Genomic DNA, 23,946 nt, shown 5'->3' with positions numbered 1-23,946 from the left:
AGACCAGGGCTCGAACCTGTGTCCCCTGCATTGGCAGGCAGATTCTCAACCACTGTGCCACCAGGGAAGCCCTTGTTAGTGACTTTTTAAATGTGGTAGACAACATAAAACTTCTTAAAATAGAAATGGAAAATGTGGTTCTTAGGCAACAGAGTTAGACTTTTGTGTTCAATGAGAAATTTAAGATTTGAAAAATAAAAAATTGATAGAAATCAAAGATTTAAAAATTCTTAGGTATCCACTATGATCCTATTACTTGTTCAAACTGGAAAGCAGAAAATTTTCTGCACCTGCATAACACAAATTTTGTCTTGCCCTTAAAAAAATTTTGACCTAAATTTAAGTTCGTTTTATATTTGGTTTATTATTCTGGTTATTCTAAGAGAATACCTACTTTATCATATATTGAAATAAGACCTTACAAATATCTTAGAATTGATGATATATATTTTAAAATATTTCCCTTAGCTTGAAACTCTAAACAAAACCTTGCAATGTGATTTACCTTGTATTTTCAAGTATTGCTATAGATAAGCCAGAAAATACTGACTTTCAGTGACTCTAGTAAATAGTTACAGTTTTTCATTTCTTCTTAGAGCATGATGAAATGCTTCTACAGTCGGTGGAATTGTTCAAACTTAATAGATTAAGAGTAGACTTACCAATGCGTGTATATTCCATCTGGGGGACGGAAGAGTGATCTTGTTTCTATACTCACTAAAACTCTGACATAAATGAGCTTGTTACCAAAGTTCCTCAGCTGAGGGTTGGGTCCTCTTTGATTACAATTACCGTTACGTTTTTATAAATTGTCTTCGTGGAAAAAAAGAAACATGGGGATTCTGTCTCAAAGGTTTGAAGTCAGCACCAGGCGGCAGTCTTCTGTCGCTGGTCTGTGGGATTTAAGGGCAGTGGTTGAGTGGCTGGTGGCAGGACGCCAGGCCGGCATCTAGAAGGTTTGGTGATGTCTGGGAGTTTGCCCTTTGCCCGGCTCTCAGAGGGAAGCCTCACAGGTCTCACAGGAGGGCTCTCCCTCCCCACCCCTCCCTGCTTGGAATCACGTCTTGTTTCCTTAGAAACACAATGCTGTATTTTCTGTCTGCGTCTGTCTTCGTATTTTCATTGAATGTCATGGCACTTACCATGACAATTAATTACTTAGTTGGCAATTATTTAACATCAGTCTTTCCCCCGGAGGTGTGGCTGCTCCTTGCTCACTGTTACATCCATGGTCTCTGACCCGTGGCAGCCCTCACCCACACGTGATGACTGACTGAATGAGTGGATGAGAAGACTCTGCAGCAGTATGGGGGGTGGGGTGGGCACTGGGGACAATTCTGATCATTCTGAGGAGTCACGCTGAGGCCGGGTTAAGGCAGTGGCCCTGGGGGCACATCGAAGTGACATTAGGAGGGGAAGCCGACTTGGTGCTGCACTGCCGGCGGGGGCGGGGAGAGCACCAGCCTCGCAGGGGCAGGCGTTTACTGATGTCAAGACCTGGCAGCACGTTGAGTCCTTACAACAGCCCCGGAGGTTGTGACTGTTACTACCTCTCCTTCACTGATGAGGGAACTGAAGCCCAGAGACATTAGAGAAAGCCTTCTCAGGAGGCACTGGCTGGTAGTGCCCCCTCGGAGGAGGAAATGCAGAGGAAAGACCCTTGGAGGTGACACAAGTTCCGTTTTGAATACGTCTCGAGCTTGAGGTGACTTTGGGACCTCCGGGTAGAGATGTCCACCTGGCAGGTGGGCTGAAACTTGGATAAGTCAAGAGAAAAGAAATAGAGACCTGGTGTTGGGGGACATCTGGGTCACAGTCAGAGTGGTGGGGCTGAGAGGGGACCTTACAGGAAAGAGCTCTGAAGACCACCCAGGAATCCATGTCCCCCAGGAGAGCGGGTGAGGATGTAAGCACAGTTGTGTGTCTACTTTATTTTCTGTGGCATTCAGAAATACGCATAATATGATCAACAAAATGCAAAAATTACTATTTACTATCTGCAGGATGGTTGATAATATCAGTTAGAGAGATGCACCAAGGCGTGAATTTGCGGTAGTATTATTTTCCCTTTTAAAGCATAAAAAGAAACCTGGTATCAATGATCAATCATGTGATCATGTGATCAGTCATGTGACTTTTTTTTTTTTCTTTGCGGTACACGGGCCTCTCACTGTTGTGGCCTCTCCCGTTGCGGAGCACAGGCTCTGGACATGCAGGCTCAGCGGCCATGGCTCACAGGCCCAGCCACTCCGTGGCATGTGGGATCTTCCCAGACCGGGGCACAAACCCGCGTACCCTGCATCGGCAGGCAGACTCTCAACCACTGCGCCACCCGGGAAGCCCAGTCATGTGACTTTTTTAAGCAAAAATTAAGGAAGAAAAAGAACTGTATTCGACATCTTGAAATACCAGAAGGATTCTTAACTTTGGGTCCAATCGTCCTCCAAGTGTCTTTGTTTAGATTTCAAAGGATCCCTGAAATTGGATCGGAAAAAAGAAGCAGCATTACCTCCAATTATGAATGTAGGCCCAAAACTTTAGAAGTGTGTGTGATTTCATCACCAAGGACCAACTATTTTTATGTCAGTTTTCGGTGGTTGCAGACAGCTGTGGAAATGTACAGGGCCGTGTCGATATCATGGTGGATATGAGCTCTTGTCACTCAGTACACTAAGAAAGAAGCTCGTATTTGGGCTAGTTATTAAGCTGTTGCCTCTCTGCTCCAAACCCCGCTTCTTCCCAGCCCTGTGATGCTGGGGCTGGAGCCCTGTTACACACCTCATCTCCCCGGGCTCTGCCCAGGCCCTAGAGGGCAACTGTGAGGCCAAGGAAGGAGACAGGACCCACTTCTCCTTGTCTGCCTCCTGTTTCTGTGAGCATCACCCCAGCAACGGCCTCCACCCAGGCAGCCGCGGTCGGTTCCATTTCTAGTATTTTTCATGCTCTCAGAAACCACCGTCATGGAGCCGCATAGGAGATTCTGGAGCACAGTGCCTTCCGAGCCTTTGGGGTATGCTAACCGAGCCCTTTGTTCCCCCAGCCCTAGCTGTTCCACAAAGTATTACCTCTGTGTTACCCGAGTCCCCTTTGCCTTCTCAGTCATCCAACACCTGTATTAAATTGCTCCTATTAATAGAACTGGTGTAATTTCCTTTTTTCCTGTCTGGACTGTGATTGATACGATATATCACAATTTAAAAATATATTTTGATAATATGCTTCAGAATAATCACTTTCCTTTGTAACCCTATATACTTTGTTTTAAGCATTTAAAAATACCATTCTGGGACTTCCCTGGTAGCTCAGTGGTTGGGAATCCGCCTGCCAATGCAGGGGATGTGGGTTTGAGCCCTGGTCCGGGAAGATCCCAAGTGCCGTGGAGCAACTAAGCCCGTGCACCACAACTACTGAGCCCGCGTGCCACAACTACTGAGCCCGCCTGCCTAGAGCCCAGGCTCCACAACAAGAGAAGCCACCGCAGTGAGAAGCCCGCGCACCACAAAGACGAGTAGTCCCCACTTGCCACAACTAGAGAACGCCCGCGTGCAGCAACGAAGACCCAACGCAGCCAAAAATTAATTAATTAAAAAAAAATACCATTCTGAGAATGGCCACAGGCTTCACCAGCCTGCCAGGGGCATCCATGGTACAAAAATAGGAAAGAAGTGAAAGTGGTGGGCAGCCTAATTAATTTCAGTTTCCTTTTAGGTTTAAAAGCCTCTAGGAACAAAAGGCATAAAGGTTTTTCTTTTCATTCTTCCTTTCTTTTCAAATAAAGTTACAGAGAAAAATAAAATTCTGTGTTATTTTCCCCCTTTAAAAGTAGTACATGCATAACAAAATAATCATTGGAAAATAGAAGGAAACAAAAAGCATTATAACATAAAGACAACCATGGCTCTATTTTGATTTATTTCCTTAAGGTCTTTGTTGTTGTTTATTTTTTCATAGATGTTATTAGTGTGTGTGTGTGTATTGAGTGTGTGTGCGCTCAACATTGTCATAAGCATTTTGCATTCTATTACATACTCAGCATAGACACCATTTTTATAGCCAGAAGGGATGCCATAAAGTAGATATACCAAGGTCGATTTGGCCACTTTCTTACAGTGTAAAACTTTTAATATAAATTATTTTTTATTGTGGTAAAATAGACGTAACATAAAATTCACCATCTTAACTATTTTTAAGTGTACAGTTCAGTAGGATTAAGTACACTCACACTGTTGTGCAGCCATCACCACCACCCATCTCCAGAGCTCTTCTCATCTTCCCAAATGGAACCGCATCCATTGAACACTAAATCTCATTCCTATGTCCCCTCCAGCCCCTGGCAACCACCTTCTACTTTCTGTATAAATTTGACAATTCTAGGTATCTCCTGTGAGTGAAATCATACAATATTTGTCCTTTTGCATCTGGCTTATTTCACCTTGCATAATGTTTTCAAGGCTTCATCCACATTGAAGCATGTATCGGAATTTCCTTTGTTTAAGGCCCAGTAATATTCCATTGTATGGATACACCACATGTATTTATCCATTCAGTGGACCCTCAGGTTGTCTGACATTATTAAGCCAACATGAAACCTTTAGCGCAGGCCCTTCGGGAATGCTTGCCGGTGACCACCAAGAGGCAGCCGCTGGCGTCCGACCCTCTCCCAAGTGTGTCTGTGTCTCCCTGCTTTCTCCCGTTCTTCACTGCCTACTCCCCTTTGCCTCCTTCCAGAGATAAAGATGCTGAAAGACAGAGATAGTTCTATTACATTTTATTTTAATTTTTTTTCTTTTTTTTTTTTTTGCGGTACGCAGGCCTCTCACTGCTGTGGCCTCTCCCGTTGCGGAGCACAGGCTCCGGACGCGCAGGCTCAGCGGCCATGGCTCACGGGCCCAGCCGCTCCGCGGCATGTGGGATCTTCCCGAACCAGGGCACGAACCCGCGTCCCCTGCATCGGCAGGCGGACTCTCAACCACTGCGCCACCAGGGAATCCCCTTAAATGTATTTTAAATAACCGTAGAATATTAGAACTGAAAACTTTGAATATTTTTATTCAAAACTCTCAGTTGCTTCACTGAGGAACAATTTCTTCTTTTTCAAAAATTGTACCATAAGAGAGTCTCTTTGCCCAAAAAGAGAAGTTCCTGGGCTTCTGTTGCCTAATTCCATTCTTTGCAGACACAGTCCAGTCCAGCCATCTGGGGCACAGCTCTCAACCAGGCAGTGACTGGGGGCCTGAAAGACAATAACTGTCCCAAAGTTCAGGCCACTCGTTCTAGAAAAGTAATAATGGCTTTGCTCCTACTAGAGCCTCACGACTTAGAATTCCAGTTAGTCTTCCAGTTCCATGGGCTTAACAAGCTCATATATTTCCCCTGCACCAGTGTGTGCCCTGCAGGCTGTGGGTTCCGGGCCGCAGAGATGCAGGCTGAGATAGAAGCCACAGTGGGGTGGGGCCGGAAGGCAAGAGGGAGGGGCCCTTGGTCTGGGACAAAAGTTAATTCCCACAGCCCTTTGTAAATGGTGACTGGTTACATGAGATTTAGGTGAAATGCACCTTGGAGTACTTTTTAACATTGTGCCTTTTGTAAACCAAGCGCTATGCTCACAGCCAGCATTTTATTTATTTAAATACTGATTATGAATAATCACTCATTTAATCCTTATAAATGGTATGAACTGGGTGCCATTGTTACTCCTATTTGACAGATGAGGAAACCAAGGCATAGAGAGGTTAACTGGCCCGAGACCAACAGCAAGTTCTAGGCAGGGGTGCGGCTTCCCGCCCACGCAGTGTTGGCCCCAGAATCTGAGTGTCATCCCTCCACAGGGCCTCTCCCTGCAGAAAACAATTGTATGGTAACACAATAATAAACTTTTCACTGACTTCAGTACTAATCTTCAAGTCGCTTTGCCTGTTTATCTTTTATTGGTCAAAATTAGATTGTGGCCTTTAGGCAAGAGTGTCTTGTTCTGAGACTTATAATTTCTTTCCTTTCAGGGGCTTTATCAGGTGACTGACAACAAATTCTCTGTTTACTTTCTAGGCAACTTTAATGCTGTTTAAATGCTAATAAGGCTGGTGTCCTGTCCTGTATTATTACAGTGCAAGCACAAACCCACAAAGCTGCTGAGTCCTTATTACTTCCCTAATTGCAGAGTATCCAATTTAAGAAGAGATGGCAGACCAGGGCTACTGTAACATTATAATGATGGGAGTTCTGATGTTCAGACAGGATAAAGAAATCCGCAATATAACTACTGAAAAGGAATAGATACAATTTGTAACTACTTGCAGATAATGTACATAGCCAATCCAAAAAAATCAGTCTAAAACAGAGTTCAATGAAATAATTTGTGATGATATAAACAAAAATCCATAGCAGGGGGGAAGGGTGAGGGAAAGGGATAGTTAGAGAGTTTGGGATTGACATGTACACATGGCTATATTTAAAATGGATAACCAACAAGGCCCTACTGTATAGCACAGGGAACTCTGCTCAATATTATGTAGCAACCTAAATGGGAAAAGAATTTGAAAACGAATAGATACATGTATATGTATAACTGAATCACTTTGCTGTACACCTCAAACTAACACAACATTGTTAATCAACTATACATAAAATAAAAAGGTAAAGTTAATTAATTAATTAATTAAAAGAATATGTTCAGGGAACAAGTTTCCCTACTTCCAAAAAAAAAAAAATCCATAGCATTCCCATATGCCACAATAATTTTTTAAATAACGGCCAGAAGATAAGATCCCATTCAAAAGAGCATTTAGGAGTAAAGAAATATGTAGGACCTATATGAAGGAAAGTATAACAATATACTGAAGGACACAGATTAAAAAATGGAGAGAGAGATACCTTGTTTCTGAATTAGAAGACTCGGTATTAAAAAGATGTTAATCCATCCCAAATAATTTATAAGTATAACGTAATTCAAATAAAATCCCAGTGTAAGGGACAAGGTTGGCTTAAAGTTAAAAGCTAACTTGGAAGAATAAATAGTGAGACCGGCCAAGAAATTTTTGCAAAAGAATAATGAGAGTGATTTTTAACTTTTTTGTAGCCTACAGGTTCTTTGTTCAAACAAAATCCTACTTCCCTGTTCAAACACTTTCAGTGGGTCCTTTACTGCCTCCTGAATAAAGTTCAAGTTCCTTAAACTATTATATAAAAAAAGAGCATTCAAACAATATCTAAGCGTATTCTGAAAAGCAATAAAATTCCCACGAATCCATCACTTAAATAGAGCAGCTCTTTCGTTTACTGCATTTCCTTCCAGTCTTTGTCTACATTCGTACATTTGTACAGAGTTGTATTCACAATACACTTGTCTAAGGACCAACGATGCCAGAAGCTTGGTTCTGGCCAAAATAAGCCCAAAATTCTGGGCTTGGAGGGGGGAGGTTCCAGAAAGAGGGCAAAGCTCCAAGTGCTCAAAAATGCAGACACTAAAGCCTTAAACCTAATCCGAGCCAATTAAGTGACTCGGGACTCTACCTATGGTTTGTCTAAACCTGTATGTAAATTGTAATTCCAGAGTCTCTTATCTGCAGGAAAACTAATCTGTGTTCTTTAGAATAACAGGCAGAGTGTGTGGCAGGTGCCAGCCTGGGGTCCCACCGTTTATCTGTCACCTGCCTGGTGGCTGCGTCTCTCCTGTGTCACATGGGAAGCTGAAGAGGTCACAGGAGTTGCCGGAAACTACAACCTAGTAAGCGACAGAGCAGGGATTCCAACCAGCTTTTCTCCCAAACCTCTGCTTTGGAGGTTTGAGGACTTCTGTGCTGTGTTGACTGTGCCGGCTGCTGGCGCCCCGGCTCTGGCTTTGCGCTCCATCACTTGCCCCTTTTTGATTGGGCCTTCCCAAAGGGTCAGGAGGCAAAACTCAGTTCTTCGACCTCACTTACAACGTTCTTCCTTCCAGCCCACCTCCACCATTACACCCTTGGTCTTGGCATGACTGTACCACATCTGAAATCTCAGCCTCAAACTTCCCACCCTGTGGCTCCTTTCAGTGTCTGGTGCTGACTTCCTTCGTGACTACAGCACCCAGCCCTGCTTTTGAGTTCTTACTTGAAAAAAAAAGAGGGCTATGGACATTAGAGAACGTGTTGAAATATTTCTGTCTTGATCATTATTTCTGTGCATGTTTAGCTGTGTATTTGTTGAGGTGACTTGTCTATGTAAGTTGATAAATCAGTGTCCTTCTACAGTGTGAGTGCCTTGGATGAAGGCTCAAACCCTCTAGATCAGGGGTTCTCAACAGGGTTCTCTTTCCCTCCCAGAGGACGTGTGGCAAATGTCTGGGGACACCTTTGGTCATTCAGGTGGGGTGCAGAGTGTCACTGGCATCTAGTGTGTGGAGGCCAGGGATGCTGCTAGTCATCCTCTGATGCACAGGACGGCACCCCAGCAAATAATTATTTCACCCAAAATGTCAATAGTGCCGCTATTAAGAAACCCTGCTCTATATTTATATTAGAGTTTCCTCATAAAGTCTCACCCCATATTTAATACAAACGCCTCAACAGAAGTGGGGATAAGAGGAAGGGGCTTCGGTGTAATCTGACTAACTAAAGTCAAACCCACGGGTCAGAAGAGGCTTTGGAAAATCCACAATGGGCTTAGGTAACCACGCCCTTCCATTAAGGTAGGCGAGTCAAAGCTGCCCAGTGAGGTGGCGGGTATAAAGGTGCCTTTAATTGACCTCTCGGCTGGCACTCAGAGGTGACGTGGTCAGGAGTGGCTATTTGATCTCCTGTTATTCCAGAATTTCCACTCTCATGCTAAACATGTCTCTCTAGATGGCTATTCTTCGCTCGTCCTTAAAGTTGATCTAAAATCTTCATTTTTCAAAGGTGAGGCTTTTATGTTCTATGTTAAGTCTGCTGGAAAGATATCTGGTTCATACGGATTGATGATAAAAAGGTGCCCATAATCTGGTACTTTCCTGGAGGCTAACAGTTGATGACTTTTCTTTGCCCTTTGTTTCAGGGGCTAAAATGCAGAAGGGAAAACCCTTATTTTAGGGTGTGGGCATGTGTTTTTAGTGCTGTGCTAAAGTGTGTTACAGTCTTTATTTTCCTTTAGGAAAATTCATTTTCTTAGAAGGATTATTTTAGGGATGCTCTTTCAGAAATTTCTGTACCTTAGGTTGGAAGGTTGCTTACTTCTGATATTTTTGTCCTGAAGTCAGGTTGTCTTCAAGTCAAGCTGTTTAGTAGGAGTGCCTGGATTTTAAACCTTTGAATTCACCCTATGTGCCCTCAAATTTCCCTATTTGCTATGGGTACTGTTTAAATTTAGATTATAAACTCCTGTGTTCCCCACACTTCCTTTCTGTGACTGACATTTGTCAATCACATTTGTAGCCTGATTGATTTCTGGATTTTTCAGCTAGCAGGGTAAAGATTTGTTTCATGGCTCTGATTGTTAGGCACATTCTATCTCTCCTAGAATGTTAAACTCATAGGCAAGATTACTAAGGCCAGAGCCAAATAAATCGGTGAGAATCTAGAAGAAATTTTGCTTCTGTTTTTTAACCATCATTTTATATTCCTAAATATATTTTGAAGCATTTCATTTATTTCTTACCCGTGGGGTGTTCTGTTAGCTAGTGAATACAATTATTGAAAGTAAAGCCTATTTTCCCTATTTTACTATCTATTTTGATCAAAAGGTTTTTTTGTTTGTTTGTTTTTTTCGGTACGTGGGCCTCTCCCGTTGCGGAGCACAGGCTCCAGACTCGCAGGCTCAGCGGCCATGGCTCACAGGCCCAGCCGCTCCGCGGCATGCGGAATCCTCCCAGACCGGGGCACGAACCCGCGTCCCCTGCATCGGCAGGAGGACTCTCAACCACTGCGCCACCAGGGAAGCCCGATCAAAAGTTTCTTAAATGGACTATTCTGAGTGCATATATAGATATTTTTTCTTTGCATTAGGGTTGACTTAAAGTCTTTTCCTATGTGATTGAGAAATATGTAATGGATTTGAGTTGTTTTGTTCTCAATATTTTTAGAAAATAATTGGGTGATATTTGCAGTGTGTTGTGTTCATGAAAAACAGAACTGGTTTTCCTAAGAGGTGCTTTATTGGATGTGTTTGTGGCCATTTCCTTGGGCACAGTATATGGTGGGGGGTTTCTGTGATCTTCTGGTCTGGTCTTAAGGGTCAACAGTTCTGAGGACTGGATTGAAAAAATGGCTACATCCCTCCCCCCTCCAAGATTGCTATGGACTTATTGCTGGACACTTTTGGAGATGAACTTAATTCCAGGGTAAAATAAATTAGAAATTATTTTAACTGTGGACAGATTTTACCCTGTGGCAGCATTATTGGGCCTTCTGGAGCCCCATGGAAAGGCTCTGGGCTCAGGTACTGAAAATAGCATCACCCTGGCTGGACCAGAGGTGGCTCTCTGGCGGGTCCTTCAATCTCTGCTCCTCCCACCCTTCCTCGTCCCTCAGTTCTGTGTCCACAGTCTCTGCACCAGGACTGTGCTTCTTGTTATCTGTCCTCTCCTGGCTACTTTGGTTTTCTCATCCCCATTTAGCTCAGAATCAGGCCAAATCCTGAAAGTCCAGAAATGCCCTCACCACTGTCCCTTAGTCAGCAGTCTCCCACACGCCCACCCTGTTTTGGCTCAATCTCCTTTAACTCCCACTTTCCAGCCTCCAAACTGGCTCAAGTCTCTTACATCCTTAAAAACAGATGGACACGTGAACAAATCTCTTCCCACCCAAAACCTTCTTCTTGATTCTGTCTTCCTCCGAGGCTGTAACGTGCCATTTATTTTGTGTGCACGAACCATTGAAAATGCTTAAATGTAGAATTTCAATAAGAGGATACAATAGCTGGTGTTTTTCTAGTTGCAAATTAAAGGCTTTCTCGACCCTGCCCGCTTCACTCCATCTACCTTAACACCAGCATTCACGCCAGCCTTCTGAATAGTGGCTTCCAGAAGGCGCCTTTAATTTTCTGTTTCCCTGACTACCCGTTGTCTTTCTTGGCTTGTTCTTGACACTCTCTCATTCGTTAAATGTAGGAGTCCCCAGATTCCTTCCTTCAGCCTCTTTTCTGTTATATGCATGCTACCATTTTTATCACCACCTTAAACCGGTTCATACTTCTGGTGCCAAAGTGCCCGTTGGACACCTTCCTCAAGGCTTTCTACCCCACTTCAGGTTCAGGGCAACCAAAATTCAAGCTCATCACCTTCCTTAGAAAATCCAAAGGGATTTCCAAAATATATACAAAATGAAAAAAAGGTGTGGTGAATTGCTGCGTGCCAGGTAGTTATGCAAAAAAAAGAAAAAAAAATCTAAAAGTCATGCCGTTTTAAAAAGAGAGTTTCTATTCTCAGTTGCTACCAAAAATATAAAATACTTAAGATCAATGAGAGTTAATGATAACCTATCAAAGTCCTGCATTTTCCTGGGAGAATCATCCATCCATCCATCCATCTGTGAGGTGAGCACCTGCTCCCATTTTGGAAGAGCCCACTCATAGTCTCTGGGGAGAGTGAGGACTGAGTCACAGGCAGCGGTGAGTATGAAGTATGTGGTTGTAGGTCACCCAACACAGGGTGGCTGCTCCGTAAGCAGGAGCTGTTTGTATGCTAGAAACGAGCTCTCTTGCTTTCTAGCCACTCTTGCCCCCAATATTTCTGTCCACTGGCGGCAGTCAGGACCCAGGCCCGAGTGTCAAGTTCACCGTGGGCCTGATCTGGGCCGGCTGACTGTGGGGTACAGTTTTCTCTGTGAATGGCAGGCAGGGACTGGCTCCCTCATTCGATGTCCCTACCAGTGCCCTGGGTCTTACCAGGAGAGCGAGCTACGGCCTGGACCTGGGTACGCGCACTGCTTTGCCAACACCCTTGGAGCAGGAGATGGGGTTATTGGTCCAGGTTCAGCCCAGGGAGACAGCCTGTCTGGTGACTGTCTGTTCCCAGTGAGGATCCCTGGGGGGCTGGGGGGAGGGGGCACCTCTGTGTCAGGCAGTGCGCCGGACGCTAAAGACTTGGACTTTTAGCAGGGACTTGGGTTAAAAACCTGACTTCAGGGCTTCCCTGGTGGCGCAGTGGTTGAGAGTCTGCCTGCCGATGCAGGGGACACGGGTTCGTGCCCCGGTCCGGGAAGATCCCACATGCCGTGGAGCAGCTGGGCCCGTGAGCCATGGCCGCTGAGCCTGCGCGTCCAGAGCCTGTGCTCCGCAACGGGAGAGGCCACAACAGGGAGAGGCACTCGTACCGCAAAAAAAAAAAAAACAACAACACCTGACTTCACTCTGCCAATGTGCATCTGTGGACAAGTTATACAACCTTTGTGGGCCTCCGTGTGTGTACACCTGCCTAGACCTCGTTTTATTGTACTTCACTTTATTGTGTTTCAAAGATACTGTTTTTTTTTTTTTTTTTACAAACAGAAGGTTTGTAGCAACCTTGTATTTAAGAAATATGTTTCATAAGGCTGTAGGTGCCATAGATGGTGATTCCTCTGATGGGTCTGGACAAAGTCAATTAAAAGCCTTCTAGGGCCTCCCTGGTGGCGCAGTGGTTGAGAGTCCGCCTGCCGATGCAGGGGATGCGGGTTCGTGCCCCGGTCTGGGAGGATCCCACATGCCGCGGAGCGGCTGGGCCCGTGAGCCATGGCCGCTGGGCCTGCGCGTCCGGAGCCTGTGCTCCGCAACGGGAGAGGCCACAACAGTGAGAGGCCCGCATACCACAAAAAGAAAAAAAAAAAAAAAAAAAAGCCTTCTAAAAAGGAGTCACCATTCTACACACCATTAAGAACATGTGTGATTCACCAGAAGAGGTCAAAATATCAGCATTAACAGAAGTTGGGGAGAAGTTGACTCCAACTCTCATGGGTGACTTTGAGGGGCTCAAGACTTCAGTGGAGGAAGTCACTGCAGATGTGGTGCAAGCAGCAAGAGAGCTAGAATTAGAAGTGGGGCCTGAAGATGGGACTGAATTGCTGCATCTCATGATAAAGCTAATGACTGAGGGATTGCTTCTTGTGGATTTGCTATGAAAGTGGTCTCTTGAGATGGAATCTCCTCCTGTGAAGATGCTGTGAAGACTGTTGAAATGTCAACAAAGGATTTAGAATATTTCATAAACTGAGTTGATAAAGCAGTGGCAGGGTTTGAGAGGATGGACTCCAAATTTTGAAAGAAGTGCTACTGGGGGTAAAATGTTATCAAACAGCATTGCATGCTACAGAGAAATCGTTCGTGAGAGCAAGAGTCACTCGATGCAGCGAACTTCATTATCTTATTTTAGGAAGTCGCCGCAGCTGCCCCAGCTTTCAGCACCCACCACCCTGATCAGTCAGCAGCCACCAGCACAGAGGCAGGACCCTCCTCCAGCAAAAAGATTATGGCTTGCTGAAGGCTCAGATGATGATTAGCGTTTTTTAGCAATAAAGTTTTTTTTTTGGTACGCGGGCCTCTCACTTTTGTGGCCTCTCCCATTGCGGAGCACAGGCTCCGGACGTGCAGGCTCAGTGGCCATGGCTCACGGGCCCAGCTGCTCCACGGCATGTGGGATCTTCCCAGACTGGGGCACGAACCCGTGTCTCCTGCATCGGCAGGCAGACTCTCAACCACTGTGCCACCAGGGAAGCCCAGCAATAAAGTGCTTTTAAATTAAGGTATGTACATTGTTTTTTAGACACAATGCTCTGGCATGCTTAAAAGACAACAGTGTAGTGCAAACGTAACTTTTATATGCTCTGGGATGCCATAAGACTCGTGTGACTCCCTTTATTGTGATATTCACTTTACTGCAGTGGTCTGGAGCCCAGCCCACAATGTCTCTGAGGTGTGCCTGTGTAAAATGCTTTGTAAACTGACAGGTGCCGTGCAAATCTGGGTAGTCACTTCATGAACCAGCTTTATAATATGAAGTGGTTTTTATATTAGTCAGAAGGATCCATGTAAAGTTATAACATACATGTAATCTGTTTGTAGAAGTAATATAGAGATGTTTATTCTGCTGTACTCAGTATGGCTAGGGATTCATGTTCATGAAAAACAGCTGTTGTGGCTGTGATGTGGAAAATGGTTTTGTGTGGGTTATTAACTAGGGGTGCAGCCAGGAACCACTCTGCCCTCCCCTGCCTGCCCTCTGCCTTGTGCTACATCCTGGAAGGGTTTGTCTCCGTTGCTCTAGCACTTAGCACCAGCCACAGCAGGAAGCAAAGCTAGTGAACCCAGAAGCAGCCCAGCACCATGAAGACCAGTAAACCAAGTTTGGGTGTGACCCCAAAGTGGTTAAATGTTGTGGCATTTGCTGGTTAGCTATGAGTATGAGGTTCCTAGAGCAAAATTAGATCATTCTGCTTCCCTTTTGTTCTCTTCTAGGGGCTCCCTTAAGGAATTAAGTTCCTGCGTGTAATCTTATTGCACATCAGAGAACTGCTTTTGAGATTTTCGACATTACACTTCTGTTGAGAGGGCTCAGAGCACCACAACCATGGTGGCTTTTAGGAATGCCCGAGACAGAGCTTCCACAAAACCTAAGGTGCCTCTCAGGACAGAGTCCCTGGGTTTAAACAGTGACTGGGTGCTTGCAGGTCAGTGACTGCCCAGCAGCTTGGAAGGGGCTGGAAATAGAGTCCACCTGCTAGAAGTGGGATCTTGACCTAAAGAAGGGAACGCTGAACCTGTCATTGACCTCACAGCTCTTTATATAAAGACCCTGGGCCCACACTGGTGCAGTCCGGATGGATGGCCACCCTCTTCCTTACGCCTCCCCAGCCCGCATGCTGCTCAGACCATTCAAAGGCGCCCTGGGTTTCTTCCGCCAACCTCTCTGAGGATGGAAACCTGGGGCTTCTTTTTTTTTTTTTTTAACATCTTTATTGGAGTATAATTGCTTTACAACAGTTAGTTTCTACTGTATAACAAAGTGAATCAGCTATACATATACATATATCCCCATATCCCCTCCCTCTTGCATCTCCCTCCCACCCTCCCTATCCCACCCCTCTAGGTGGTCACAAAGCACCCAGCTGATCTCCCTGTGCTATGAGGCTGCTTCCCACTGGGTATCTGTTTTACATTTGGTAGTGTATATATAAGTCCATGCCACTCTCTCACTTGGTCCCAGCTTACCCTTCCCCCTCCCCGTGTCCTTAAGTCCATTCTCTACATCTGCATCTTTATTCCTGTCCTGCCCCTAGGTTCTTCAGAACCATTTTTTTCCTTTAGATTCCATATATATGTGCTAGTGTATGGTATTTGTTTTTCTCTTTCTGACTTACTTCACTCTGTATGAGAGACTCTAGGTCCATCCACCTCACTCCAAATAACTCAATTTCGTTTCTTTTTATGGCTGAGTAATATTCCATTGTATATATGTGCCACATCTTCTTTATCCTTTCATCTGTCGATGGACACTTAAAACCTGGGGCTTCTTGTCTGATTTCTTCTCACCTGACACTCTTAGGTGGTTTTAGTTTTGTCTTCCTCAAGCTAAAGGATTTAGATTATTCGGCCAAGTGGTCTTTAGAGCTGTGAGCACTGGGGTAAAAATATACTAGTGCACGTCCATGGCTTCCGTTCTACAAAATGTCACTTTCTTTGACTTCCGTGTGGACTTTCCCAGCACCAAGTTTCTAGGCTCCAGTCACTCAGTAATCATCCTCCCAAGTGGCCTTGCTGAGTTTAAAAAAAGGGGCGGCTTCCCTGGTGGCACAGTGGTTGAGAGTCCGCCTGCCGATGTAGGGGACACGGGTTCATGCTCCTGTCCAGGAAGATCCCACATGCCCCGGAGCGGCAGGGCCCGTGAGCCATGGCCACTGAGCCTGCGCGTCCGGAGCCTGTGCTCAGCAACGGGAGAGGCCACAACAGTGAGAGGCCCGCGTACCACAAAAAAAAAAAAAAAAGTGGGGGGTGGAGACTGCCTGGGAAGGGGCTTCCTAAGGGGCACTTTTCACTAGAGAGCTACTTATGTCAAAATGAACAGAAGGCAACTAGACCCTCTACACTTTGTTCTGGGGCCCCGGGGTCTAAGTAACACCAAGAAGTGTGAATTCAGCACCACTTAAAATACAGACTGACATTTCCCTACAGCTGGGATGGGTCTGAGCCATCTTCACGGTATGGCTGGGCTGGAACACATGTCAGAACATAGAGGCCTCTCATCTAGAGGGATGTTAGCAAAGCAGTTTTCTCTAATTTGCTACTGCTTAGTAGAATCAGAAATCTCTTGTGCCTTTACTATCACTATTTTATTGTTGGTATTGTTCGTTTGTTCCTGGAAATAAAACTAGTCAACCAGTTGCTTCTTCCTCCATGATAGCGTCCTCCAGCCAGGCCCTCTCCCAGCTTTTGTGGAGGCTGTGCGTTTGGTGTCTTCTCTGGGGCTACCCACAATCTCTCCCAGTCCTCAGCCATTTAAACCTGTTGTTGCCCAGCTTCCTTCCTGCTGCGGAGAAGGGCAGGAAGGCCTGGGCGCCTGGAGGCCAGGAGAAGACAGCGGGCTGAGAGGCAGCAAGGCGGCTCCCCTGACTGTGCTCATTGGGGGTCCTCCCCTCCGCCCTGGGCACTTTCATTATCACTGTCATGTTTCAGATGAGACTCGAGACACAGGGGCTACATAGCTTAGTCCTGATCCCACAGTAAGTGGCAGAGAAGAACTGAGCCCGATGGTTTAATTCCAGAGCCACTTAACCCCTTCCCTGTGTGGTTTTCATAAAACTGGTAAGTAGCCATTGGACGGCCACCTGGGAACTGGGGAGGGTGCAGGTGTCTACAGGCACTGCCCTGTGACAGTCAGGACAAAAGAAGCCTGTTCCTTGTGCCCTGCTCAGGGAGATGTGGTCATAAGGTTCCAGGTGGCACGTAGCTCTAGAATTTGCTTATCTAGATCAGAATATTCAAACTGAAGACTCCCAGAAGGCGATTTTATTAACTGGCTATCATTCTCATCTGTGGAGCTCTTAACTAAAATCATCTTTGCTTTCCACCAAAGATTCCCTAAGTTCCGTACTTGTTTATGTAGAACAGCTTAAAATTATTTTTGCCAACCAGTTTAACTCTATAGAATCAAGAACTGTAACGCACTGACATATTTTAAGTGTTATAGCAAGAAAACAAGGTATTAAAGGTATGCATTTCAATCTTTGAAAATTATTCTTGCCAACCTAACGCTGCTATCCAACAAGGCTTGGCGCTGTGTTCCAGCTCATCAAAGTGGAAACCTGCTGTTTCTCCCGCAGAGGCCACTTTGGGTCTTTACTCGGCCTTGCTTTTCTGCTGTCCCTACTCTCTCCTAGGTTAGGACCTCGGTCCCTCAGAACCTTCTCTGTTCCCCACCCCCCTACGCCCCCCAACACATACACCCTTCCTTCCAGAGCCCCTGCCCTGAAGCCAGAGCGGGAAGGCGAGTGCACACGGGCCTTGCGCTAACGTGTTACCGAGGAGGAGGTGAGTGGGGCAGAGAGTGGGGAACTGGGGGGCTGTAACGTTTAAATGTATATTTGCGATCTGTCGAGGATTTCGCTGGAGCCGCCTTTGCAGAGAATTAGGCCCAGCCGCTCTATTCTTAAGTTCTCGTTTCGGGGGCGGGGAGGTGGTCTTTCTGAGAACGGCCTCCGAAAACGTGCCCCCAGGGCATGGGCAGGAAGGGCCCGGGGCCGCCTGGACGCAGGGTAGGAGGCGGGGCGGGGCAGGGGGGCGCGGAAAGCTTCCAGGCGCCACAGGCAGCGGGCTGGGCCAGGGCAGGTTGGCATTCCGATGAAAATCTGCGTCGCTTCCTGCCCGTCGCTTCTGCTTCGCCTGGCGAGGTCAGGAGACGTTTCGTTGCTTTGCATGTAGAACTGCTAAAGAACGAGCGACGCGAGTTCTGCGGCTGGAGGAGGCGCGTGCTGGGCGGCCGGGGCCCCATCCCGCCGCTGGACGCTCCTCTCCACGCCCTCCCCGCGCGGCGCCCGGCGGGGACCTCGGATCGGCCCCTGCACCGCACGACCTCCCGCCGGATCCCTGGCCGGTGCAGCCCCCCCGGCTCTGAGACGCCGCATCCGCGCCAAACCGCGTTCCTCTGCCGCCGCCTGCGGAGGGGGAGGCGGGCGGGGCCGCACCCGGCCCTCGGATGCTTGCTCTTACCCCCGCGGGCCGCGCGGTGTGGTCGCCCTGGAAGCCGGCCCTTTCTTCGGGTGACGCGTTAGCTGGGCACCCCGACCAGCAGGTGCCGCGGGGCTCGGGCGAGGTAGTCGCGTCCATAGAAGCTCACTTCGGCCTGAATTTGGAGAACACCTTGGGGCGGGAGCGCAACACCGACGGCGAGGGGGCCGGGGGAGGGGTCTGAGAGGCAATCCGCCCCGCCCCCGCGCGGGCCCCGCCCCCGGGACCCCGCCCCGCTCTGGCTCCTCCACCAGAGGACCCCGCCCCTCGCCCAGAACCCTCCCCCGCGCAGGCTCCTCCCCAGGGCGACCCAGGCCACGCGCGGCCGCCTTCCTACTCCTCCCCCGTCTTCCGAGGCCTCCCAGCTCGTCCTCTCTCGGAGGGCGGGTGGGCGGCCGACGGGGCTGTGGGCGGGGCCGGCTGGGGTCTTTTTCCCCCCCGCTTTTCGGGAGGGGGGCGGAGGAGGGCTGGGTGGTGATTAATAACCGCGCCGCTGGGGCGCGGGGAGGAGCGCTCGCTGAGAACGGGGCGGGCGGGGTGCGTGGTGGAGCGCGGGCGGGACCCTCGTGGGTGGAGGGCTGGGGGCGGCACCAACTGCTCTTCTCCCGGGTGCCGCCACCCCAGGCCCGCGGGCTCCCGGGCTCCGTCACCTGCGCCCCGCCCCTGCGGCCGCACTCCAGCCCCGGAACCGCGGAGGCGCGACCCCGCCTTGGGAAGGGCGAGGTTCCCGTCCCGACGCGCGAATTTGTGTCCGGGCAGTAGCCCCGCCGTTCTCGGCATGTGGCTGCGCTGAGAGCCGGCCCGCCCGCGAATCCGGGGAGCCGGGCGTTGGCTCCCTTTCCCTGCTGTGTGAGAAGGTGGACCTGCAGCCGGCAGGATGACCAACCCTGCGGCCGCGCAGAACCAGGAAATAGACTGTCTGAGCCCAGAAGCTCAGAGACTGGTAAGAAGAAAACACATTTTCGAAACTTTTGGTTCTGATTGCCAGTGTTTGGTCGTTGTTGATGTTCTAGGAGCCAAGGGCAGGCGGCACCTTCCGCCGCACTCATCTGTGCCCGGGGAGGTGTGGGGCTGCCTCGCCTGGCCGGGGACCCCCTTAAACGAACGTCCCCACGCGAGCATGGGCGGGGGGGTGGCCTGCTCTCGGTTCAGTTCGCGGCTCGGTGTGCACTGTCCCCCCCTTGCGCCCTGGAAAGCACATTTCCCTGGGCAACGCCCCTCAGCAGGACGGAAAGGAACTTCGTCTGGTCCCTTCTGCCCGCAGTTACGGCCTTTTGACGGGCTCTGCCCAGCTGCGTGACTCGGCCGTGGATCCAGCCGAGGTGTGAGACCTGCGCGTGGTCTAGAGTTTCGCTCAGAACTGCTAGTTTGATGTTTTACAAAATACAGCACCTAGGAACTGGTGCCCAGAGGCGGTGCCCTCACTTTGAGGCTGGCACTCCCAGTGGCTGGGTGGCTTGGAGCACCTACCCTGCGCTGGGCCTTAGAACTAATGGGTTGCACCCGGTTTCTCTAGTTCCCCCAAGGACCCCAGTTCCCAGATCCACTCTGGCTGGTCTCCTGGGGTCGCCGGGTCCGGAGGGGATCCTCCCTCTGGGGGATTTTGCAGTTATCCGGCTCAGCACCCAGCGTTGGAACCGTGGATGTGGGAGTCGTTTGGCATTAAAATCGGGCAGGGGGTGAGGTGGGGAAGGTTTGTAACTACCGCTTTTCACGTGGCTTGTGGTTGATGATGGATGGGAATATTTAAAGGTGAAAGGGCGTAGTCTGGAAAAGAAGCACATCATTAAGTTAGTACTACAGACAGGGAGAGAGAGACCCTAGATTTCCACATTATCCGGCCTGTGTGGAACCTTGATAAAAATGTGAACCCCAAATAGTCACTCCTTCACCAGGTAGGAATTAATCACCTACTGGGTGTTTGTGGAAGATTCAAGATGAATAAGACTGCCCTGCCCAGAGCTTCCCGGTCAACACCAGAGAGGGGTGTAGAAATAGATTCTGATGAATACACCCTTGAAAAGTACACTCCTTGCCGAGGACAGGTGGGTGGATATTTTTCAGGTCCTCCTTAGTGTGCTCCTCTGACCTGACATAACGTTCCACCCCTGGACCAGACCTTTGGAGCTGGTTTCTACCCCTTAACCTACCTGGGAACCTACAGAGAGATCCTTGAATCACCATCAGGGAAGGGCCCTTGGAAGAAAGAAGGATGGGAATGCCGCTGAGAGATGCCCAAGCTCCCCAGGAGCCGCCTGGGCAAACCATACATGGCAAGAACAGGCTGATGTTAATCCTGGGCAAGATTTGAGCTCAGAGGAATGAACTGCTGGGCAAGGAGAAGAAAAGAGTGACCATGGAGAACAGGATGTGAGGAAGGGAGCGCCAGGCCGTCAGAGGCAGGAGTAGAAATAACACCTGTCACCCGAAGGCGCTGGCTGCACGGTCTCATTAACCCTTAACTTAACCCTGGGACTGGATCTGGTTGAGGTGCGTCACAGAGATGCTGCTGGGAGTTGGTGACAGGAGAGACCGGAACAGCTGCTGATTGAGGAGGTGCTCGGTGGGCACAGCCCACCTTCTCCTACCCCGAGTTCCAGGATCCAGTAAGCTCTGAAAATCAGAAGTTGTTTCTCTTTTTTGTAAGTTGTTAGCAGTGATAGGAGGCTATTCGCGGCCCCCAAGTCTCATCTTATTGTAGGGATCTGTGCCAAGGTCCCCAGGTCCCATTTGGCTGATGGGAGGCTATTTTCAGTCTTTATTCTTCTTAGTGTGAATATTCGTACATTTCTCTGCAGCCCTGTTAAGGTTCTTGACTAAGGGCTGTTACTCTGGGTTGTTACAGAATATATGGTGTATGCATCTTGTTACCTTTCTAAAATCCAAAAATGTTGAATTCTGAAACACATTTGGTCCTAGGGGTTTTCAGTAATCAATTGTGAACTTGCTCAAGTAAATAGCAGCAAAAACTTTTTTAGAGCAGGACTGTTTTTTGAGGTTAATGGTTGAAAAGGAAACCGTTGGGCTTCCCTGGTGGCACAGTGGTTGAGAGTCCGCCTGCCGATGCAGGGGACACGGGTTCGTGCCCCAGTCTGGTAGGATCCCACATGCCGCGGAGCGGCTGGACCCGTGAGCCATGGCCGCTGAGCCTGCGCGTCCGGAGCCTGTGCTCCGCAACGGGAGAGGCCACAACAGTGAGAGGCCCGCGTACTGCAAAAAAAAAAAAAAAAAGAAAGAAAAGAAAAGGAAACCGTTGCTGAAGGACCAGTGGGGTGGGGTGGGATGTGTCAGAAGGAGTCGCCCAGCAGCCATCCTGGGCGGTAGTGTTCCAGCGGAAGAACGGTGGGCATTTCAGACTGGCTTGTGCTGGCTTGTGTTCTGTGCCCAGAGACCCTGTGTCCCGGGAACAGGGGTCTCCAGAGGAGGAGGAGGGCTGGGGCCACCTGGGTGTGAGGCCAGAGCTGGGTTGGCGGGAGGAGATAGATTTGTCCAGCTCCATCTCACAGGGCAAAGAAAAAAGCAGGATCCAAGCAGGAAGTCCAGGCTCCTTGCAGGAGAGGACAGTGTAGATACCATGTTTCTTTAACTTTTGTAACTTCCCCATGTTCGTGCCGGGTTGTGTCACCTCTGGTCGTTTTCCACATACCGATTAGCACTAAGTCCTCACAGACGGCCAGCCCCATTCTGAGAGAGGCTGTTAGGGTAGAACGTGGACCCCCGAGTCTCATCTTGCTGTAGGTACCAGTGCGCAGGTCCCCAGGTCCTGGTGGCCAGGGGACATGTGGATGAACGGGGGTGGGTGAACCCAGTGCTGGGGGGCCGACCCTGCTGGGCTCAACAGGAGACCTTTGAGCACTGGAATCATGGTTTGCTTTAGACGAATCATTTTCCCAAACAGTTAAGATATAAAAACAGTAAGTTAGGTCTTTTCTTATAATAGTAAGAGTGTCCCACTAGGGCAAAGATGGAGACGCAACTTCCCTTTTTCTTTATGGGTTAGTTTCTGTTCAGCCTGAGCTAATATCAAAGTAGTGGAAGCCTCCTTAGCAAACTTTTTGTAAACCCTGCGTCTAAACTGCCACTTACAGTGAGCACAGGAAATCGAGTTATTTATAGCGGCTGAAGTGTTTTCAGGCAAAGTTGATTGGTGTATTACCTGATTAGAGTGAGGTTCTTATCTGGTTTCTACAGAATTATGAGGCTACATGTTGGTGCGATGTGTTTGCTCCTCAAAAGGCAATGTTCAAGAGGAAATTCTTATCCCTGAAAAATCAGGCTGTGTGACTCAGCAAAGGAAATGTGTTTTTTTTTTTTCCAGAACCCACAGACTTTATTTATTTATTTATTAATTAAACATCTTTATTGAAAGGAAATGTTTATGACTAGTTACTCATATGCCAGTGTTTCCAAAATATCTGATCATATTTAAAAGTTTTAATCTTGGAGCCCCGTTGGCCATAAGGTTCGAAATACTAACCTGTTAAGGCAGTAAGCCTGTTACATCTCACTATATGTTAGACGTGGGTCAGGGAGAAGAGGAATTTTTATTACTTTACTGCTTTTACTCTAGGCCACCCAAAGTTTACTCTGTGTGTGTGTGTTTTAAAGCAGCTTATTTCCATATTTTCATGGAATGGATTTACCAGAACTTTCATTATTCAGACAGTCTAGATAAAATTAAGTAAATGAACTTCTTCTAAGTTAAACAAAGCACAATTTTGACTACATCCAAGATTAAGTGATTCAGAATTGCCATGTGCTTGATTACATACCACCACTAAAATCCCCTTTCTGCACCTCATGTATTCATTTGGAGGAGGGCCAGAGTTTCAAGTGGTTTTCTCCTTAATACTGTAACTTGACAACTTTAAAGCCATATAAATAGTTTTGTTTGGACGCCAAAGTACAACTACTCTAGCTGTAGTTTAAATTACTGTAAGGAAGTTTGACTTTTCATTTTAACTAAAATGTTTCATTTATATGTTTGTGTAATAGAGCTTATCAAAGCGACATCATTTCTGATCCTCACATCTGTTTTATTATCTCTGGCCAGTGGATGTGTAATCTTCCTGTGGGAAGAGAAGTAGGAGTGGGCTTTTGTTGTGGGTGGGCAGTCTCCACCTGCCTCCTCTGAAATTTCCCCAGCACTCTTTCTCCTGGTGAGTGCTTCAGCATGCTTGTCTTCTCCTGCTGCTTTAAACCTCCTGTGAGCTGAATTCACACTGTCGTCATAGAAGACGCTGTGTAGGTAGTAACAGTGGGTAGCATCTCCCAAACCCCTGCCGTGTCAGCCCTGTTAAGTGTTTTCTGTAGAAGTCTTCCCTTCCCCCTTGCATAACCTCAGAGGTGGTTTGGTTATTTCCACTTACACATAGAGAAAACGGGCTCAGAAAGTTCAGGGGACTTTCCCAAGGCCACACAGCCAGCAGGCAGTGGGGGCCAGTTCAGACCCAGCCCTGCTGGTTCAGAGCTGGTGCTGATGATGTCACCACCATACACGATGCTCGGGCAGGGTCTGGCAGGCAGTCAGCGAGCATCATTGCTCTTGCCAGGCTCTCCTGGGGCCTCACAACCCCAGTATCAGGGCTGAAGGGTTTCTTTTTACTAAGGTAGCCTGTTAGGACACAAGACCTTGCTCCGGAGTGCATACTGAGAAGTCTTCATTTCATTAACGTCTCCTTTCTATTTCTGGTAGTTTTTCAGGCAAAAGAACACTCAACGAACTGTATTTTTTCTAAATAAGGAGAGGAATAGTAGAAATGACAGAGCTGCAGAAATTTTTATTTTTCTCTTTTTCATACTGTA

At 47.9% G+C, this 23,946-nt stretch overlaps 1 protein-coding gene across 37 annotated transcripts in view; it reads left to right on the top strand.

Annotated features, from left to right (window-relative positions):
- Positions 1-23,946, top strand: part of LRRFIP1 (LRR binding FLII interacting protein 1) — a 153,464-nt gene that overhangs the window by 47,744 nt on the left and 81,774 nt on the right. For 2 of the 37 annotated variants that reach the window (XM_082631419.1, XM_082631421.1), the window contains exon 1: positions 18,614-19,084. The exons of 27 other annotated variants lie outside the window; for them this stretch is intronic. In XM_082631419.1, the coding sequence (XP_082487545.1) occupies positions 19,019-19,084 (66 nt within the window). In that variant the 5' untranslated portion in view covers positions 18,614-19,018. Of the gene's footprint in view, positions 1-18,579; positions 19,085-23,946 lie in introns of those variants that run through there. 8 more of the 37 variants (XM_082631442.1, XM_082631444.1, XM_082631446.1 and 5 more) reach the window with 7 other exon arrangements.

Source organism: Mesoplodon mirus (assembly GCF_964341445.2).
Source record: "Mesoplodon mirus genome assembly, chromosome: 8".
In the NCBI taxonomy this organism is placed as follows: Eukaryota; Metazoa; Chordata; class Mammalia; order Artiodactyla; family Ziphiidae; genus Mesoplodon; species Mesoplodon mirus.
This window is presented reverse-complemented; position numbering and strand designations above follow the sequence as displayed.